The sequence below is a fragment of the Eptesicus fuscus genome, chromosome 20 (genome assembly GCF_027574615.1).
Source record: "Eptesicus fuscus isolate TK198812 chromosome 20, DD_ASM_mEF_20220401, whole genome shotgun sequence".
Taxonomy (NCBI): Eukaryota; Metazoa; Chordata; class Mammalia; order Chiroptera; family Vespertilionidae; genus Eptesicus; species Eptesicus fuscus.
In genome coordinates, this window is record NC_072492.1 from 4,372,895 (window position 1) to 4,394,152 (window position 21,258).

The window sequence follows — 21,258 nt, forward strand, 5'->3', positions numbered from 1 at the left end:
ATCCCAGTTCTATAATTTCACCTGTTTATTTTTAATGCACAAATTGAATAAATTTGATATTCAATTAGAAATGATACTGGGCATTTTGATGTGTGCAAAAGCACAAATATTGTGTGTGTCATTTTCAAGGAGTTTGCAGAAAATTAAATCTATTTTAGACCAGATGCAGGCCTTTGGCTGGTAGTATTTACTGTGTCTATAGCCTACAGACATCAGCAAGGCCCATCTAGAATTCTAAAAATTAATGCAAAAGTCAACACTCTATGCATGAGGAAAAAGTAAAAATAAAAATAACTCGGGGTAAAATGATTTTTTGACCAGAAATAGAAAGAATTGCTCGTAAGAAACAAAGAAAAACAAAAGGGCAAGGTTGGCAGTGCCCTGGGCAGGGCCTGGGGTCAGGGTCTGGGGCTTGTCTTGCCCAGTGCTGTGGCCAGGCCAAGGAGTGGCTTCTGGTCAGCGGATGGTGTCTCCATTGTCAGAGGTGCCATGTTGCTTATGCAAACCCTTTGCAGGGTCATTTCAGCTTCTCTACTTCGGGTTTCTCTGGGTTCAGTTAGCTTGACTTAGCCTCTAACAAACCTGGAAAACACACAGAATTAAGTTTCTGGTTGGCAGAGCTGAGGCCCTCAGCCCGTAGTTACTTCCCTTGTGTCTGTTAGGGGGTGGCCAGACTGCCCCATCCTGGCAGCAAGTCCCCAGCATCAGCCTTCCGTGGGCCTTCACAGGACCTGCCAGGCACACCAAGAGGAACTAACTGAGGGCCTTGTCCTCTTTAGCAGTAAGTGGAGCACAGGACTCTGCTCCTCCCTCCTTCCGACTGTGCCTGGAAGGCTGCCTTGAATTGGACAGATCTGAGTTTTAGTACTAGCTCTGCCACTTAGTGCTTGGGTGACCTTGCCTAAGTCCATGGGCTTCTCTAAGCTTGAGTGTCCTCGATCAAATGTAAACTACACGCCTGTAAGGAGGTTGCAAGGATGACTAGTGATGGAAGACATGGCCCAGCGCCTCGCTGGAATAGAATGGACTAGTGTTTACAGAAATATTTGCTCAAGAGAGAGGGAAAGCCTCTAATCTTTTCCTTAGAGTGAGGAAGGAGGGGAGGAGCACCAGATAATGGCATCATGGGAGATCTGCCAGACAGAAGACAGGAGTAAATGTGGGGTCTTGTCAGCATCCTGCGCCTTAAATGGGCCACCAAGCTTGCGCAGCTAGAAGAGTCCGAATCAGGTACCAGAGAACAGGCATCACCAGCCATCTCTCTGGGGTTGTCCTTCACCCCTTTCACCTCCAGGTTAAGGCAGGGCTTCCCAGAGCCATGGTTACTAAGCGCGACAGCGTCCATGGTAACCTGTTACTCCAGCTTCTGTCGCCCGCCTCTCCACCCACTGGCCAATCGGCTCCTGGCGAGCCGACGGGGGCGGACGCTGACTGGTCCTTGGGCTCTGACGTCACGGCAAAGCGGTGCTAAGGCCGAGTCGGTGGGGTTTGCGCCTCCCAGGACCTTAGGTGGTGGGTCTGCGACCCTTCTCGCTCCCGCCCCTCACCTGGCACCTGCGACAGGTGAGTGGTCTCGCTGGCTCCTCGCTGGGGCGACCTCTCTAGAGGTCCCTTCCTCAAACAGGATTCTGACCTCAGAATCCGAGGCGAGGTCATGGAAACCCTGGAATTCCTACCCCCCTTCACTTCTCTACTCCCCCCGCCCCCCTTCCCCAAATAAAACCACACCCACCCACAGGCAGCCTATCCAGCCTCCACCCCCACGCCTTCCTGATCTAAGTTTCTGAGGCTTTTGAAGGATTGAGAAGTAAAGGCAGAACCCGGAGAAGGGGCATCCGAACCCCCGGCCCTCTGCTGACTCCTAAATTTTCTTACACCTCCTAGCAGTGCTGTGCGTTGTCACTGTGCTGTTTGTGTCCCCAGACACTGCTCCTTGTGCCTCCTGCTTCTTCAGCCGGGCGCAGCCAAGGGGAGGGCAGGACAGATTCGGCCCAGACTGGTGTCGCCTCCCGCGCTGCCACTTCTGTGGGGCTCTGGCTGGGAAGCTCTCACTTGTATTTCGAATTTAGACCAAGCCCCTTTATGTTTTTCCCCGGGATGCTTACCGTGTTCTGGACCAATAAGCATTGTCTACATGGGTAAAAGTACTCGCTTGGTCATTGTGAAAAAAGCAAGGGGATACTTTCACTAATAGGCAAAGTGTTTTGAAGTATCTGATAAAATATTCTTTGTCTGACCTAGAGTAAAATATTTCACAAAATAGAGTGTTCAAGCATCCATGTACCCATGCCTCGTTTAAAACAACAGCCATAAAACTGTTACTGGCACAGATGAGGCCTCGTATGTTCCCTTGGGAATCCTGTTCCCTCTCTCCTTTCCCACCTCTACCCCAGTACCAGCATTTAGTGTTTAAGTTTACATAGTGATATCAGGCTATACATGCTCTAAGTCATCCACGCTGTGAAAAGTTTTGTATGACTTTATCACATATTATGCATGCGTACCCCAGTCGATGGTCTTTTTCAGGTTGTTTCCTTTGAAAACTTTCTAGAAAGATATTCTTGTGCATTCTAATTGTGAACATACTTAAGTTTCTCTAGGTAGATGTCAGAACGTTGAATTGCAGCATCATAAGAAATGTGCTGTTTCAACTTTATGAGATACTGACATGTAGTTCTCTAATGTAGAGCAATTTACACTTCCAACATCAATAAAGGAGTCCTATCGGACTTTGAGGATTTTTTTTTTGCAAGGTGGGGGAGAGAAAGAGATTATTCAACTTTTTCTGCATTCTTATTTAATATATGCATAAAGATAAATTACTTAAACATTGAAGTCTGATAAAATGTCTTCTTCGGATTCTGGTACTTATTAATATATTGGGTCAGTGTTTTATTTCTGCTCCATTTTAAAACTGTGTGTATTCATGTATATGACCAAAAGAACCAAGCTTGTATGTGATCATTTCACGTTGTCACTCATCTGGGGCAGAGTGTGGGATGAGTCCTGGAAACCCTCTGCAGCTGGCCTGTCTTCTGCAGAAAATGATCTATAGATTGTTATACCTTAAAATATTTATGATGTCAAAGTACTGCCTAAATTTGCTAATGAAATCTGTTTAGCCAACTAGAGGCTACCTTTTGGATTGTAAATCAAGTTTTCTAGTACTTAAAATCTCTGTGTGATTGATTATATTTTACCATGTTAATATTTATGAGACTATTATAGTATTTTCTAGTGTGTAAATAATTATTGACCCCACATAAAATGAACACAGCCAAACATTGTATTTGACTTAGCAGCATATGTCTCATATCTTATGCTTTTGGTCATGACAAAAAGTGTAATTAAAAGAACAGTTGCATGATTTAGGGAATGGATTTTTCTGAAGCTATTTTCATTTATTCCCCCAAAGAATGTGTTCAGTTTACTTGGAAATATGAGATATCTATATATATAAAAGCCTAATATGCTAAGTGTTTGACTGTTCGACCGTTCAACCAGTCGCTATGATGCGCACTGACCACCAGGGGCAGACACTCCAACTGGTTGGTTAGCTTGCTGCTGTGGTCCAGCCGCTGGGGACTGGGCAAGACAGGCCAGACACACCCTGGAGCCCTCCCCATCCCCGATCCCCAATCATGCACCAGTGGGGTCCCTCTGCCTGGCCTTCACCCTCTTGCAATCTGGGACCTCTCAGAGGATGTCAGAGAGCCAGTTTCCACCCAATCCCTGCAGGCCAGGCTGAGAGACCCAACCAGTGCACAAACCCGTGCACTGGGCCTCTAGTTTATAATAACAGTTAATGATCTTAATATGTGTCACACTCTCCTAGGAAGTGACTGAGATAGAATTTAGAGAATAATTTAAACATTGGAAAAGGCAAAGTGTAAAAGTACACATAGGCTTTTAAAAACAGAGGTATTGTTTCTTCCTTAAAAGTACGGTAGAAATCATCAGTGAACTCATCCGGGCCTAAAGATTTCTTTGATGAAAGAATTTAAACTATAGATTCAATTCTTTAATTACTATGAAACTATTCAGGACATCTGTTTCTTCTTTAGTTTAAAAGTGTTTGTCTTGAAAGAAATTTGTCCATTTCATCTATGTTGTCAAATTTCTTGGCATAACGTTGTTAGTAATATTGCTTCATTAACTTTGTAATGTTTTCAGGGTCTATAGTAATATCTCCTCTTTTATTCCTTATATTAATAATTTGTCCTCTTTTGTGTCCTCTTTTTCTTTATCTTGATCAACCCAGAAATAGATTTATCAATTTTACTGTTAGGATTCTATTGCCCTCCCCCAATTTGCCCTTTATTGATTTTTCTTTCTTTATTATTTCCTTCCTTCTAGTTGAGATTTACTGTTTTCTTTTCTAGCTATTAAAAATGAAAGAATAGATTATTGTTTTTAGCTCATTCTTATTTTCTGATATAAGCATTTAAAGCTATGAACTTGCCTCTCAACACTATTTTAGCTGCATTTCACAATTTGATACGCTGTGTTTCCATTCTCATTCAGTTCAAAATATTTTCCAATTTCCCATGTGATTTATTCATTGGCCCAGAGGATATTGAAAAGTGTGTTGTTTAATTTCCTGCTATTTGAGGATTTTCCAAATACCTTACCATTACTGATTTCTAACAGTAATGGTCAGAGAAAATACTCTGCATGATTTCAATATTTTAAATTTATTTAGACTTGTTTTATGGTTCAGAATATCATCTACTTGGTGCATGTTCTTTGTGCAGTTGGAAATATTGTGTAAGACTATATCAAGAAATAGTCTTTAATTAATGTTAAAACTTCATAACCTGATGTTTTGGATGGTGTGTCCTATATATATAATAGATCCATTTAATTGTGGTGTTCAAATATCCTATCACCAACTCCTTTCTATTTGTTCTGCTACTGACAGATGAGTGTTGAACGATCCACCTAGGACTGTGGATTTGTCCCTCTTTAGTTCTGCTAGTTATGCTTCATGTGTTTAAAATTCTGATAACGGTTAAATAGACATTTAAGATAATTCATTTGTTATCTCCCTGATTAATTCACTTATCCTATTTCTCTCTTCATCTTTGATAATATTTCTTGTTCTAAAATCTACTTGGTTTGATAGTAATATAACCACTTCACTATTCTTTTTATTAGTGTTTACATAGCATATATTTTTCTATACTTTGGTTTTTAACTTATCTGTATTTTGTATTTTTCACTACACAGCATACAGTTTAATATTGCTTTTTAAAATTCAGTTTAAAAATCTTTGCCTTTTAATTTGATTGTTAAACGATTTATTGTAAATGTCAGTATCAATACAATTGGGTTCCTGTCTATCATCTTGCTGTTTGTTTTCTCTTTGTCTTATTTTTATCTCTCTTATCTTGAATTAATTATATGTCTTTTGTACGTCTTCCCTGTTTTCCCCTCCACTGTTGGCTTATTAGCGTTAACTCTGTTTTATTTTTTTCTTAGAGATTGCTCAAGGTCAGCAGTTCAAAAACATTTTGGTCTTAGAACCCCTTTATACTCAAATGACTTCATTCTGGACCTCAAAGAGCTTTAGTTTAAATGGATTATATCTCTTGATGTTTATTATATTAGACATTTAAAAATTAAAAACATTAATTCTTTAGAAAAATAACCATTAAAACCCATTGTACAGTAATATAAATTTCAGTTTTTTATTTAAAAATCTGTTTTCTGAAACAAAATAATTAGTGATAAGAGTGACATTATTTTACATTTTTGGCAAAGTTTTAAAATTTCTTAGTGGCTGGGTCCTGCACTCAGTCTGATGTGATGTATCACGTCACATCTGGAAAACTTGTAAATTTGTGAGAGAATGAGTGAAGAAGGCAAATGGTATCTAAGTGTTTACTATGCAAATACAGGGTGTCCCAAAAAATGTATACACACTTTAACAGCTGATAGCTCAATTGATGTTTTTTTTTTTGTTGTTTTTTTTTTCAGATTTAACTCATTAGAATTAAAGATGGCAGCCAAAGTCTGTCTAATTTTGGGGGGTACCCTGTAGTTTTGACCTTGTCATCCCTGAAGGTTTTAGACAAGCCCATAAATTCCTGGCTTACATCCTAAGAACTGTCATCCTAAAGCTTGTAATATGCATTTTTAACTTATTGCAGTATATACTTAAGTTCCACTGCTTCATTTAAGTTATAAAATAAGACCCTTACAATAATACATTCCACTTTAGCCCTCCCATCATTTGTGCTATTATTACCATATAATTTACTTCTAATTTCTAAATAGACTGTACAAAAAATTATTATTTTTTACTTTAAACAGCCATCTTTTATGGAAATTTAAAAGTTAAAAAAATTTATATTAGAACACATGCTTACCATTCCTGACACTTCATTTGTTTGTTTAGATCCAAATTTCCATCTGGTATAATTTCCTTTTGCCTGAAGAATTTCCTGTAACAATTCTTTTAGAGCAGTTTGGCTGCTGATGAATTCTCTTGGCTTTTGTTTTTATGAAAAAAAATTATTTCACCTTTATTTTTGAAGAATATTTTCACCAGATGCAGGATTCTAGACTTATACTTTCTTCCAGCTTTTAAAGATGTTTGATTGTCTCGCACAGTTTCTGACCAGAATTCTGCACTAATTCTTATTTTTGTTCCTTTGACTCTGATTTAAAGTTTTTCCCTTTGTTGTGGATTTTTAGCAATTTGGTTATGATGAGTTTTGAGGAGATATAGTGGTGGTGACAGTGCATGTGGGCATGCGCACACAGGTGTGTATTTATCTTCTTGAATTGTGTGGAGCTTCTTAGATCTAGGCATTTGTAGTTTTCGTTAAATTTGAGAAATATGCAGCCATTGTTTCAAAGATTTTGTTTTCCTCCCTTCTCTTTAAGACACTCCAAGTACATGCTGTTAGACCATTTGGACATTGTACCATAGATTGCTGAGGCTCTTTTTATTTTATTTTTTTAGTTTAAAAAGTCTTATTTGGCTTGGTTAGTTTGAAGCTCACTAATCTTTACTTCTCCTGTATCTAATATGCTGTCAATCCCACGTAGTGAAATTATGGTGTGGCACATCCAGAAGGAACTTGAGGTCCAACATGTAACTGACCAGTGGAGAAAGGGATTCTGCTAGGCTCTTTGTCATTCACAGATGTAGATGTCCACTTTTCTTTTTCCTGTTTTCCCCTGGAAACGTAACTTTCACTGGGTCTTATACCCGATTTCCCAATGATATCACCTATATCTCCATCACTCTCACTCGAATAAACAATTGTGCATCTTCGTTTTGCCTTTATGAATTCAATGTCACTGTCACTGTCAGTACCTTCAGCCAGATCTTTGGGCAAAGCAAGGGACTTTTTTCCTTTCTGTAGTTCCACTAGGACCAGCGATTTGTTCATCATCTCCACTCGCATCCTCGGAGAACTCACTTTCGTCACTATTACATTTTTCACTTTTTTCTTCATTTTCGAAGTAAAATTCATCATCGCTGCTTTCTATGTCTTTGGAAAACTTATCCATCCTGAGGAGGGGAAATTGACTCAGAACGTGAGACTGCTAGGGGGCAAACCAATCATCCAACTAAACCCTGTGTCATGACAACATGTGTGATATGCTAATAGAAACCTAAACAAACCTAGGAGATGAAAAGATAAGGCAGGTTCTTTCCCAAGGGAAGATGATGCAAGCTCAAAAAGGCATGATGCAATGACTCATGCCTTGGACCCTCCTACTCAAGATTGCTGCCTATGCAAAAGATAAGCTTAGGTGGTGGCATCAGTTGAGACGGCTTTTACATTTTACTTGTCCTTTCATGCTAATGAAAACAAGAAAAGTTACTGGAAAAATAGACAAAAATCCCCCTTCCCCCTGCGGTGAAACTACATGTCGAGTGTGGCTCGACATACGAGCTGCTACCGATGCTAACACTCGACATCTGAGTGCAAAAGGTTAAGTTTGCTAGAGTGAGTTTTCAATAGCTGCATTCTAGAGATAGTTCAGCCCCGACTCTAATGTGTGACCTCTCTGGGTCTCCATGGACTCTCCACTCTGACTGGTGCAAGTCTCTCCACTCTCTGTGGGCTCTAGAAATTGTTCAGCTGACAGTCTGCCATCCTTTCTCGCCAAGGTCTGTGGAATGTCCCTGATGTACTGGCAGCCTATCAAGCAGCCAAGACTCACTGCGTAGATTGGAGCTCTTCCTCTGCACAGCCTGCGTTATTCCAGGACCTGCTTCACAGCTTTGAGCTATTTCAGTGCCCCCAGTTCTGATCTGATCTCCTCAGCTCACGAATGCTGCCAGGCCCTGTGTTTCCTGTCAGAGGGCTTACCTTACCTGTTTCTCTTCTTTCAGGGATCAGAGTCCTGTTAGGATTTTTGTCCAATATTGGAAAACGATTTCATGTATTTTGTCTAGTTTTTATATGTAAGAGGCTAGGTCTAGTTTTTATTTCTCTATCCTGGTTGGAGACTGAGTCTATTTTGAGTTTTTGAGTATTTCTTAGGCAATGACACTCTCAATATGTTTTATCAATAATGACCCCAAATACAAGGCATTGCTACGCTGTTGTCTTTTGTTCAGTCTTCCTGAATGACATGCGAGATGGCTGGCTGAATCTTGAACTTCAGCGTGGCTGTGGATTGTTGTCTCCGTGTGAAACTTACTGCCATATATAAGGAGCTCTCCATCTGTGAGCTTTAAACAGCTGAGCTTTATGCTTCAGATTCCAGGTTCTAAATTATATCTCATCCCTAAGGAACCTCTGCATCTTCACATATCATCCCTTGGAGAAATGACCATGGGTCAATATTTGACAAAGATAGGTCCCTCAACATAATAGGTGTTGTGTAAATACATGTGGTAATCCTGCACTTGGAAACCCCTGGCCGAAGGATCAAATGAGACATTCTCTAATAGAGCCTTTACTGTTGAGAATTAAGAAAAGTCACGTGAAGCTTCTTGCTGAAAGAAAACTACTGGATTATTTCTAGATTTGACTTGGGGAAGGGGTTAGAACTAAGAACAGCCTAAGGTTTACTTTGAGGATGCTAAGGTCTCAAGTTACTTTGAATTTGTTGTTTCAAAAGGCAGTGTTTAAGTTTCATACTTAAGTGAAGAACTGCGAGTGATTATTAAGGTTTTATTTGACCATCATGCTCTAAGCATGGCCAGTATATGTGTGGGGGCTAAGGGAAGGAAGAATTGAGGGAAAGTCAGGGATCTAAGGTCAGGTGGGACCTGACAGTGGGCATCTATTTCATCACATGTGGTACAAGTGGATTTTTATCTGACCACAACTTTACAGATAGATTATTTTGTGGTTTGGATACCAAAGGCTTCAAGACATAGCTATTTGAAAAATTGAATGATTTTTATTCTGAGAAGGCTATGGAATTGAATCTGATTTGATTTTTCCTTTTCAGTAAATGGGTCCATAGACATTAACCCAAACAGAATGATATTTAGATGCTGAAAAATATGTCATAATCTATGATAACCTTCACTTTCTGGACTAAGGATGACCCAAATTTTCAGACAATAAAATACTTTCAACTGGTAAAAAAGATGAAGTAGATCTGTATGTTCTAGTGGGAGAAGTCTAAAACATAGATGCATGTTATAGAATAATACTTATAATGATTAAGATAATTTATGTATTAAAAATCTCTGTGCATATGAATAAATGGTGTATGTATGCAGGTTTAAAAACAATACATATGTTGTCATATGAAGAGGAAAAATCTTGAGAGATACAACTATTAATAAACTATCCATGGTGTCGACTTCTGAGTTCAGTTTTGGGAGGAGGATGGATATTTACCTTTTATTTTATATATTCCTCTGTATTAGGAATTTTAGAAGTTGGCATTTATTGAGCATTTACTATATGCCCAGAACTGTGCTAAGCATTCCACATACTTAGCATTGTCTTACTCAATCCTCAAACCTCAGTGGCTTCCCTAGAATGTTCATATTGTAAATGCTTACAGGTGCCGAGTTGTCAGGAAGGGGATCTAGCGTTTGCCTACCAAGCACATCATTGTAAACTAGATTGTGTGAGGGATGCTGCCAAGCAACACCTTGCTGCTAATACCCCTCATAACAATCCAAAGAAGTACTATTATTCCCAATTGAAAGATGATGCAACTGAGGCACAAAGAGGTTAAGTAATTTGCCCAATGTCACATGGCTCGTAAGTAGAAGAGCCAAGATTTGAACCCCTATCTGTTGAAATGTGTAGTTTAGGCTCTTAATTTGAATTTGTTGTAAGACAATATTCCTTCTTGTAACTTGAAAATATTTTAAAAATTCAAATAGCCAATCTAAAAATGTGATTTTTAATATATTTGGAGACAGAAATGAAAAAAATGTTGGAATATATTATCATTGGTAAAGGTGGGTATCAAAGTAAAACAAATATGTATTAGGAAGCACTGCTACTAATACTAAGTCAGATGTGGCCTTTTATTTGTAAATTTTCACCAAAGATTAAATTATGTGACTGTCTATTTTTACCTTTTCCCCCTTTTAAACAGGAGAGATTTACAAGTAGTGTTTGAGCATCATGGAGTTTTTAGGCTCAACTTTAACGGCAACTTATGCCCACCCTAGACCAACACCAACCAACTTTCTACCAGCCATCAGTACCGTGACATCAAGCTATAGGGACCGCTTCCCGCACTACAATTTGACCCATAGCTTGAGTCTTCCTTGGAGACCAAGCACATACTACAAAGTAGCTGCTGACTCACCAACCTTGGGCCCCTACTGCACCAGATCTCAGAAGGTGTCTGAGAGCACCATGCTCCCCTTTGTTTCCAATAGAACCACTCTCTTCACACGGTACACTCCTGATGATTGGTATAGGTCCAATTTAACCAACTATCAAGAATCCAACACTTCCCGACATAATTCAGAGAGTCTAAGAGTAGATACATCTCGCTTGATTCAAGACAAATATCAACAAACAAGAAAAACCCAGGCAGATTCCACTCAAAATTTGGGAGAACGAGTCAATGACATAGGATTTTGGAAATCTGAAATAATTCATGAGCTGGATTCAATGATTGGAGAGACAAATGAACTAACTGATGTTAAGAAAAAATTGGAGAGGGCTTTGATGGAGACAGAAGCCCCTCTTCAGGTAAATATAAGATCTTATGATTAATGACTCCGTTGTTACAATTATAATCCACTGGTTGAATTTCTGAGGTTATTTATTGGTTGAATTGTGTTTTATTTCACCTGTAGAAGTCAGCCCCTATCAATAAATTTGTAACTGATGCCAGTAATATTAAAACAATTGCTATTTTTACACATTATACACAATAATCATATAAGCAGAAAGAATTCTGAATGTAAAGCAAAGGAGGCTAATTAATGAGACACCTTGGAACACACAATATATTTAAAAGATGGGAAGATGAAATTTTCATCTTGGTCATCCTGGATTAATATAAACAACATTTGGGGGAAAAATACACCCATAAAACCAACTATTTGTTTAGTCTGGGTTGTGAAATGCCTGTGTATACAGTATAATTCCATTTCCTGGCACAAGGAATTGATCAAATGAGACCTTCTTTATATATATCTATAATAATAAAAGGGTAATATGCTAATTAAACCAGATGTCCTTCTGGATGTCATTCCAGACGTCCTTCCTGACAAAGCCAGGGCCAGAGGGAAGCCAGCCCAGGTCTTGGGTGCCTGTGGGTGGCCTGAGAGAAGCCAGCCCAAGTCCCGGGTGCTGGAGGGAAGCCGGTGCCAGCAGCCAGGGGACGGAAGGCCTACTCTTGCACGAATTTTCATGCATTGGGCCTCATATATATATATGATTTCAGAGAGAAAGGGAGAGGGAGAGATAGAAACATCAATGATGAGAGAGAATCATTGATCAGCTGCCTCCTTCACGCCCCCTACTGGGGATCAAGCCTGCAACCCAGGCATGTGCCCTGACCAGGAATTGAAGTGTGACCTTCTGGTTCACAGGTTGATGCTCAACCATGGAGCCACACCAGTCGGGCCAAACGAGATCTTCTTAGGAAATGGAATAGTTTGGTTGAATAGAGAAATGGGACTGAGGTTAAGCCAGTTGGGGGCATGGAGGCCACATTACAGTTGGTTACTGGCCTCTGACCAGGCTTCTGAGTGGATTCAAATTGCCTCCAACCTTCTGAGTGTGTGAGGGCCATCCAACCTCATTCTGTACACCATCACTGAAAGAAGACATTCTGTGTGTGTGTGTGTGTGTGTGTGTGTGAGCAAAGCTCATTCCATTTTTCTTCATATTTGTGTGACTTATTTGCCACATGATAAGCATTTGCCATAGTTTATTGTTACATCTGGAGTGGCTGATGTAACCACTACAGATGTAACAATCAAGTATCAAGGAGCTGATGTCTAGTGGGTTGAAGAATTTGTTGGAGACCCCTGCACACTGTTACTCTTTTTGTGCCCCCTCTCCATTAAAAACAAGCACATACAAATACATGCAACCCACCAGAAATTTTAAGAGAGGTTGATAGACACTACTGATGTCATTTAAAGTAACTCATCATGAATTGTTTTTTGGGGATTAGAAACCCTTTTGTACTTTCTCTGTGCTCCACTCAGTGTGAGGATTTCTGATCTATTCTATGCCCTACCACATCCAACCGCACTTACTTTAAATTATCCTGACAAGTGCTCCTTTCAGAGATGACTGCTTTCAATGAGATGGTTCTCACTTGAATTAATTTTTTTCTTCAATTTTTGTCCAGAAGTTTTTGATTATTTATTATCAACATAGTATCAGAAGGCCCTGATTAAAATTAGTTAGTCTTGTAAACTGATCCCACTCAAAAGAGAAAATATAGATTGCCAACTCATGGAAAAAATGTTAAAAATTCATAAAAATGCTAATTAAATCAATGAAGTAACCATCTTTGGCCTATAAAATTAACAAAAAATCGATAACACCTAGGATTGGCAAAGTTCAGAAAGTGGACACTTTCATATATTGCTGGTAGGACTGTGGAAAGAAGAAACTTCCTGGAAAATTATTTAGTAATACACATTAAAATAATCAGAGTTCCTGTCAACTCATTAATCATCTTCTAGCAAATGTAAATTGCACTATTAAAAAATTAAAGATTCACTCAAAGATTTTATTCAATGATATTATATCTGGACAAGGGGGCCATTGCAGGAATATTCCTGCAAGAACAGTGCTTCCGGCAAGCTTCCCTCCCACCACTGCTACCTCTCCCACCCCACCACCTCTCCCACTGCGGGGGGTGGGGTAGGGCGGGGCGGGCAGGGTGGCTGCTGCTCGCCCCGCCCGCCTGTCCCACCCCACCCACCGCCGCCTGTGCTTTTCCTCCAGCAGCCACCTTGCTTTCCACTTCCCCTCCCTCTTCCTTCTATGCTGTCTTCAGTCTTCACTCCTCCCTCCCTCAGCATATGCAAATTAACCACCATCTTTGTTGGGTTAATTTGCATACTCAGTCTGATTGGCTGTGGGCATAGCGAAGGTACGGTCAATTAGCATTTTTCTCTTTTATTAGTGTAGATTATAATGTTCATACTATTATATTTAAAATAATTTAAAATTTAACATTATAAAGTAACTATGTATCTTGATATAGTCTTTGAAAAGTATTTTAGCAATTATGTAATGTTCTTTCATACTTAATTTATGGTTAGCAATCTAAGCTATTTTCCATTGGTGCCATTAATATACTTTGTCTCCAAGATTATTTTATGAATAAGGCCTATCATTTAATGTCAACTCTAAAAAGCATAATATAACATTATAAGGACACTATAATCTCTGTTTTGTTAAAAACAAAACAGTGATAGAAGTATGGCTAAATCATCTTCTATTTGTATTTTTCTCTTTAATGGATAAGACCATTTTATTTTTATAATTGCCTTTTTAAAATTAATCACTTGGATTTTGGCTACACAAATATTTTGGTGTCTTTAAAGACAATCATTTGTTTTTTTCCTTACTTTTCTTATAAAAATATTTGGAGATAATATAAATAATACCTTGAAGACTCAGGTTATTCTGTAGAAGAAATTAACACCTAGTTATTTTCTCAGATTGCTAATTTGTGGAGATCAAGTTAATGCTATCTGCTTCATTTTGTCAACTCACCAAATTAGGAAAAATTTCAAACTACAATTCAAGAGCTAACACTTTACCTTCTAATTAGAACAAGGGATTTACTTAGTTGTCATGGTTGGTTTCACCCTACATTTCCAACAAAATGGCTTGAAAAGTTGGTATTGGGAGTGTTTGTTGACTTGTGTTAGAAGCAGGTCAATAGACACTCAGGTCACTGGTGCTAGTCAGTTTGTGTTAGAGGTTTTCCTACTCTGTGTATCTGCAGGTAGCTCGAGAATGTCTGTTTCATCGAGAGAAGAGAATGGGCATCGACCTAGTTCATGATGAAGTAGAAACAGAGCTGCTGACGGTAAATATGGGAGAAATGCTTCAACCAGAAACTTAGCTGCCAACGTGCATTTAATATTAAAACATAAGTGATGTTACATATAGCCACTTATAAATAAGAAATTATAACATCAAGTGTTTATAGCATTTAGAAAACAACATTTTCAGGCTATAAAAGTAATAGATATTTATTTAGAGAATTTGAAATATATAGAAAAGGATAAAGAAAAAAAAATCACCTGAATCTGACTTACACAGAAATCACTATTAATTTGGGGGTAGTTAAGCTTTCTTTTTATTAATCATAGTTAGATACCACCCAACTTAAAGACACACAGACATGTCTTCAGGATTAGAAATATACAGTATATATGAATTTGATTAGTGATTTTTTTTATAGATCAGTGCTCAGTGGTGATTATTATTAAATATACATGTGGGAAGGCAGCACTGTTTTTTAAAATATCATTTTTAGAGCAGTTTTAGGTTCACAGCAAAATTGAGAGGAAGGCACATATAATCCCTATAGTCACACATGCATAGCAGCCTCAGTTACCAATACCCCCCACCAGAATGGTACATTTGTTATAACTGATGAACCTACATGGACACATCATCTTCACCCAAAGTCCATAGTTTACCCATAGGGTTCACTCTTGGTGTTGTAAATCCTATGGGATTGGACAAATGTACATGCATCCTCCATTATGGAATCATACGAAGTATTTTCACTGCCCTAAGAATTCTCTGTGCTCTGCTGATTCACATCCCCAACCCCAATAGTGATTTATTCATTTAAAATTTTGTATTGATTATTATTTCCACACATCATTATATATGCTTTAATACATTGTTTTAATGGTTACATCATGTTCCACTACCATTTTTTAAAAAAATCAATGCTCTCTCTTTTAATAATTATGTTGTTTCCCTTCCTCCTCCTCCTTCCCCTCCTCCTCCTCCTCCTTCTTCTTCCTCTTCCTCTTCCTCTTCTTCTCTTTATCCTCCTTGTTCTTCTATTTTAATAACACTGCAGTGTACAAATATATTATTGACAACTACATGTATTTTTATTATTTCCTTAGAATACATTTCAAAAAATGTAACTGGTGTGTCAAAGGGTATAGGCATTCAGCAAGCTTTTGGTATATAGCCAAATTGCCATCAGAATCTTATTGTTATATCTGCACTCCAATTTATTTCTCCTACTATGCTCTCTTCCACCTTACACCAATTCAATATTACTTCTAAGTCATACTGACCTTCATTTCCTAGGCTTGCTCCCACAGATCTCTGCCATTCCTTAAGATCAGCCATTATATGCCTGGGCCCTTCCTAATTTCTCTCTCTCTCTCTCTCTCTCTCTCTCTCTCTCTCTCTCTCTCTCTCCCTCTTTTCCTTCTCAGCCATATCCTCTATTAAGCATTAGTTCTATATCCCTAAGTACCAGTCAAACATATTTACACTGGTGACTCAGCTTTTGGTTCAGATTCATCAAGCCTGAAAGTGAGCTTTTCTTCTGTCTTGATGCCTTCTGCTTTCTGCTTTCTATTAATGGTACCTAGGTTCTCCCATTACCATGGCATGTCTTGCTGACTCCCATAACCTCTGTAATCACTTTCCAGCTCCTGTACATTGTTCCTCTGCTTTGTTTCTCACCTCTCTCTTTTCTACTTCATTCTTCCTACCATTGTTCTAATCATCCTTTCCTCCTTCATAGCTATTAAATGTAAAATCTGTAAATACCTTGTTGTCACTGAGATGCAGTAAATTATAAATCACTTCTAACAGTTTGACTTCATGAGTTTGCCCACAAACATACTATAACATTTCTAAGAAATTTCATTTGAAACTAGGCTACTTTAGTGTTTCCATAATTCTAGCTCTAAAAGCTGCACCCCATGAAAGCTTTTAAAATATCAGTGATTAGGTCCAACTTCCAGAAATTCTGATTCAAATCTGGAGTGGGGACTAGGCATTGATATTTAAAAATATTCCCCAAATAATGTTAATTAACATCCAGAGTTAAGAAGCACTTTTTTAAAACTACAAAATAGTATCAATAGAAATTAATAGCTAAATAAATTATCACATTATGTTCATATACTGGAAGGCTTAAATAGTGCTAAGATGGTAGTACTTCCTAAAATGATCTGTAGATTCAACACAATTCTTTTCAAAATCCCCAGCTGACTTCTTTGTAAAAATTGACAAGCACATCCTAAAATTTACACCAAACTTCAAAGGATGCAGAATAGTCAAAATAATATTGAAAAAGAAGAAAGTTGGAGAACTTTTTGGTTTCAAAACTTACTACAATGCTACAATACAAGGATAGATATATAGATCAATGGAATAGCATTTGATAATCCAGAAATAAACACACATTTATGATCAATTAATCTTTAGTCTGGGTGCCAAGACTATTCAAATGGGAAAGGGCTATTTTCTTCAACAAATGATGCTTAGACAGTTGGATATCTACATACAAAGGACTGAAGTTGGCCCCCTACCTCACACCATATAAAAAAAGTTGAGTCAAAATGGATGAAAAACATAAATTTAAGAGCTAAAACTATAAAACTCTAAGAAGAAAACATAGGCATAAATATTTATGACATTCATAAAAATGCTAATTATGAATAGGCAGTAGTTTCTTAAATATTATACCAAAAGCACAAACAATGTAAGAAACAAATACATACACTTGGACATCATCAAAATGAAAAATTTTGATGATTCAAAGAACATCATTAACAAAATGAGAAGACAATCACAGAATGGAAGAAGACATTTTTTGCAAATCATACATCCGATAAGGGACTTGTATCTAGAAAAAAAAACACCTCTTACAACAAAAACAAACAATCAAAAAGCCCAGTTCAAAAGTGGGCAAAGGGAGTTCTTCAAAACTCCAAAGAGGGTGTAAAAATGGCTAATAAGCATAAAAAAATGCTCAACAATATTAGTCATCATGGAAATTCAAATAAAACCACAATAAAATATCACTTCACACCCATTAGGATTGCTAAAATAAAAAATAGCAAGTGTTGGTGAGAATGTGGGGAAATTAGAACCCTCATACAATGCTGGTGGGGATGTAAAATGATGTAGCTGATTTGGAAGATGGTTAAACAGAGTTATCATATGATTCAGTAATTCTACACCTTTGTATTTACCCAAGAGAAAAGGAAGTATATGGCCACACAAAAGCTTGTACATGAATGTTCATAGCAGCATTATTCATCACAGCCATTTAGAAACAGCTAAATGCCCATCAGCTGATGAATAATAAATAAAATGTGGTATCTCTATACAATAGAATGCTATTCAGCCATAAAAAGGAATAGAGTGCTGCTGCATTCTACTACATGAATGATCCTTGAACAGGTTCTACTGTGTGAAGGAAGCCTGTGGCCAAGGATCACACACTGCATGATTCCATTGATATGAAATGTCCAGATTAGGGAACTCTACAGAGACTGACAGTAGATTAGTGTCTGCCCAGGAGAAGGCGGTTTAGGGATTGGAAACTGGGGATTGCAGCTAAGGGGTATGTTGTTTCTTTGGTGGATAATGAACATGTTTTAAAAATTGGTTCTGGTGATAGTTATGCAACTCTGTGAATAAAAACCATTGAATTGTACATGAATTCTGTTGTATGTGAACAATATCTCAATAAAACTAATTTTTTAGAAAAAAAAAAACACAAGTAGCACTACTTTAGAGGCAAATATTTCCAGGTCAGTGCCAGACACTGCTTTACCTCAAAACACCAGTGTCTGTGATTAGACTAATGGTTCATCAACTGAGGTCTGTGATTAGACTAATGGTTCATCACCCTGACCAAGTAGTTCAAGCAGTGACTGTATCTTGTAACCTACTCAAGGAAATGGTATTAGCATACCTTATTTTTACCAAAACAGGTCTCAGTTTGTTTGTTTTTAAATAACTAAGAGTGAATATTATTTAAAAAAAGGAAGTAGCTTTAAAAGGCTTGCTTTTGAAAAATGTGAGTAGAATGAAATATTTTCTCATGAATTCTGTTGATTCTTTCAGTCAGTGGTTTTCACCAAATTCTTACAAAGTGGCTTCTCTGGGGAACTAATCAGGACATTATATTAATGGAACTCCTAGATCAAGCTAACTTCTTGGACTTTGAAGCAAAATGAACATTTGAGTGCAGATTAATGAGTAAATCAACTTTGGGGACAGTCTCAACGGGTTTCGGTTTTAGACATTTAGACCTTCCTGCCTCCAACCCTCTGACATTTACCATATGGCATTATTTAAATTCATATATAAAAATTATTTTTGAAGTATTTTTTATAATAATAGTCTCATTAAAAGTTTGTGTGTTTTTTTTTCACTAAAAGTCCCAGGAATGCCCACCACGTGCATTGTGTACACAGAATATAAAAGCTCATTAGGGTTTTGGGTTTTAAGTGGAATTTTTAAAGCATGACTCAGTGCATCTTTTGACAACACCCACCTCAATGAAATAGCTACACACACACACACACACACACACACACACACAGCCATAAAGAGGAAGACCACCAACACTAAAAACTGAGACTGACGCACAGGCTGCTGTGAGAATGTGAGAAGTCTTTGCTACCTGTAAGGGCAGAGGAACCTTGTTAACATGTGTTAGGAATTTTCATTTACTTCATTAATTTAGAATATTAAAGAATCAGACAGTAATAACTGAAATAACTCTAGGGATATTCAATATTTTTATGTTACATAATTAAACAATTAAAGATAAGACTATATAGTTGAGTAATAATTAACATTGGAATTGAAGGACTTTATAACCAAATTAGCAAGGCAGAAATGAAAAGGAGCTATTTAATTATTTGATAGTTTAACATCATAGAAATCATAAATGTCTATGTATCAAAAACACCATGCACAAAATATAAAGGCAAAGGCCAAACTGTAAAAAACACACCTATATATTTAACACACACACAGAAACACACACACACATACACACACACACACATATGTATATATGGCATATTTGATGGGAAAAGATTGACTTTTACATATAAGAACACATAAGTTAATTTTAAAAACAACGGAAAAAGTGGACAAGCACAAAAGAAGAAAGCGAAATGGTGAACAAATGCATAGTCATAGCATTAACCCACACATTTGGGCAGGTGTGCGTTTTGGGGGGTCCTATCACATTGGCAGAGATTTAGAGGAGTCATAATGGCTACTTGGTGTGGGAGCTGAGGAACCACACACCCACTTATGGTTGTAAATGGGCACAGCTTTTCTGAAAGGCAATTTGGCTGCACTTGTCAAAACCCGGAAAAAAGGTTACCCTTTGGCGATGTCTAAACATTTATTAAAGTTGTTCATCACAGCATTGTTTAATGTCATGGGGAAATGTTCAAGTTTAAAATTAAAAAGCAAGCCACAAAACAGTGTGTATAGTATGATCACTCTTCACTTGTAACAATTTTGTGCACTTTTTAAATATCATCTTGGTACTATTTTGAGTTTCTAGATCTTCTAATGTGAATGTCAGAGGAAACCAAATGTTTATTTTAAAAACTCTGTTACAACACCTATTATATATAATGTATACATAATAGCAGCATCAAAATCCCACACGTGAGGTCAAGCAGAGCGGCAGGCCTACGGAGCACAGTGGGCCAGTGGGGCAGGAAGGCTGGGACCAAAGAGCTGGGCATGTTGGAGGGTACATGATGGCCAGAGACAAGCCCCTTTTTGACGGCCTTTCCCCTCCCTGATTTACTGTCTTGGAAGAATAGTTAATATTCACTTTGCACATCACCAGAATTTTGTTTGTTTAGAACCATAGATGTAAAAAACTTTGAAATCTTACCCCTGTCCCAGCTTGTTCCATGATACGATTTCTTATAGCCCTATAAATAATGAATTTCAGCCTGATATTTAGATCACAATGTTATTGGGGCATATATGTAAATAGTGGATATAAAGTTGTTTACTTGTTTAACCAGAAACACAATTTTCCTTTATCGATGTTTTGTTATATTGTTGACTTTGAATGCAATGCTCAATAACAAAAAACATTAATGTGTGTGTTTTTCAATTGAGTAGGAAGTTGATGATATTCTGTGTTGTCAAGAAAGGATGAAGCTGCATTTGGATAAGGCTGTGGCCCAACTTGCGTAAGAGCTTTACCTCATACAATGTAAAACCTATAACCTCTCATACAATGTAAGATCTATTATGACACTATACTTCTATACCTTCCATTCAGATTTCTCTTAGCTTCTTATATAAAAACTAGAGGCCCAGTGCATGAAATTCATGCATGGAGGGAGGTGTCCCTCAGCCCAGCCTTCACCCTCTCCAATCTGGGACATCCCTCTCACAATCCAGGACTGCTGACTCCCAACTGCTCACCTGCCTGCCTGCCTGATTGCCCCTAACCACTTCTGCCTGCCAGCCTGATCACCCCCTAACCACCCCCCTGACAGCCTGATTGATGCCTAACTGTTCCCCTGCCAATCCGATTGCCCCTAACTGCCCTACCCTGCTGGCCTGGTCACCCCCAACTGCCCTCCCCTGCAGGCCTGGTCCTCTCCAATTGCCCTCCCCTTCAGGCCTGGTCCCCCCCCCAACTGTCCTCCCCTGCAGGCATGGTCCCCCCTGACCCCCAATTACCCTCCTCCGCTGGCCCTGTCACCCCCAACTGCCCTCCCCTGCCAGCATCTTGTGGCAGCCATCTTGTGTCCACATGGAGGCAGCCATCTTTGACCCTCTTGTGTATTGGAGTGATGGTCAATTTGCATATTATTTTATTAGA

The 21,258-nt window shown here is 38.3% G+C and overlaps 1 protein-coding gene across 1 annotated transcript in view; it reads left to right on the forward strand.

The window, feature by feature from the left end:
- The first annotated feature begins 1,514 nt into the window (after positions 1–1,514).
- TEKT3 (tektin 3) overlaps positions 1,515–21,258 on the forward strand; it is a 38,659-nt gene continuing 18,915 nt past the window's right edge. The window contains exons 1-4 of the mRNA XM_008157447.2: positions 1,515–1,563; positions 10,540–11,147; positions 14,383–14,466; positions 20,547–20,617. Coding sequence (XP_008155669.1) covers positions 10,569–11,147; positions 14,383–14,466; positions 20,547–20,617 — 734 coding nt within the window. The 5' untranslated portion in view covers positions 1,515–1,563; positions 10,540–10,568. The remainder of the gene's footprint in view (positions 1,564–10,539; positions 11,148–14,382; positions 14,467–20,546; positions 20,618–21,258) is intronic.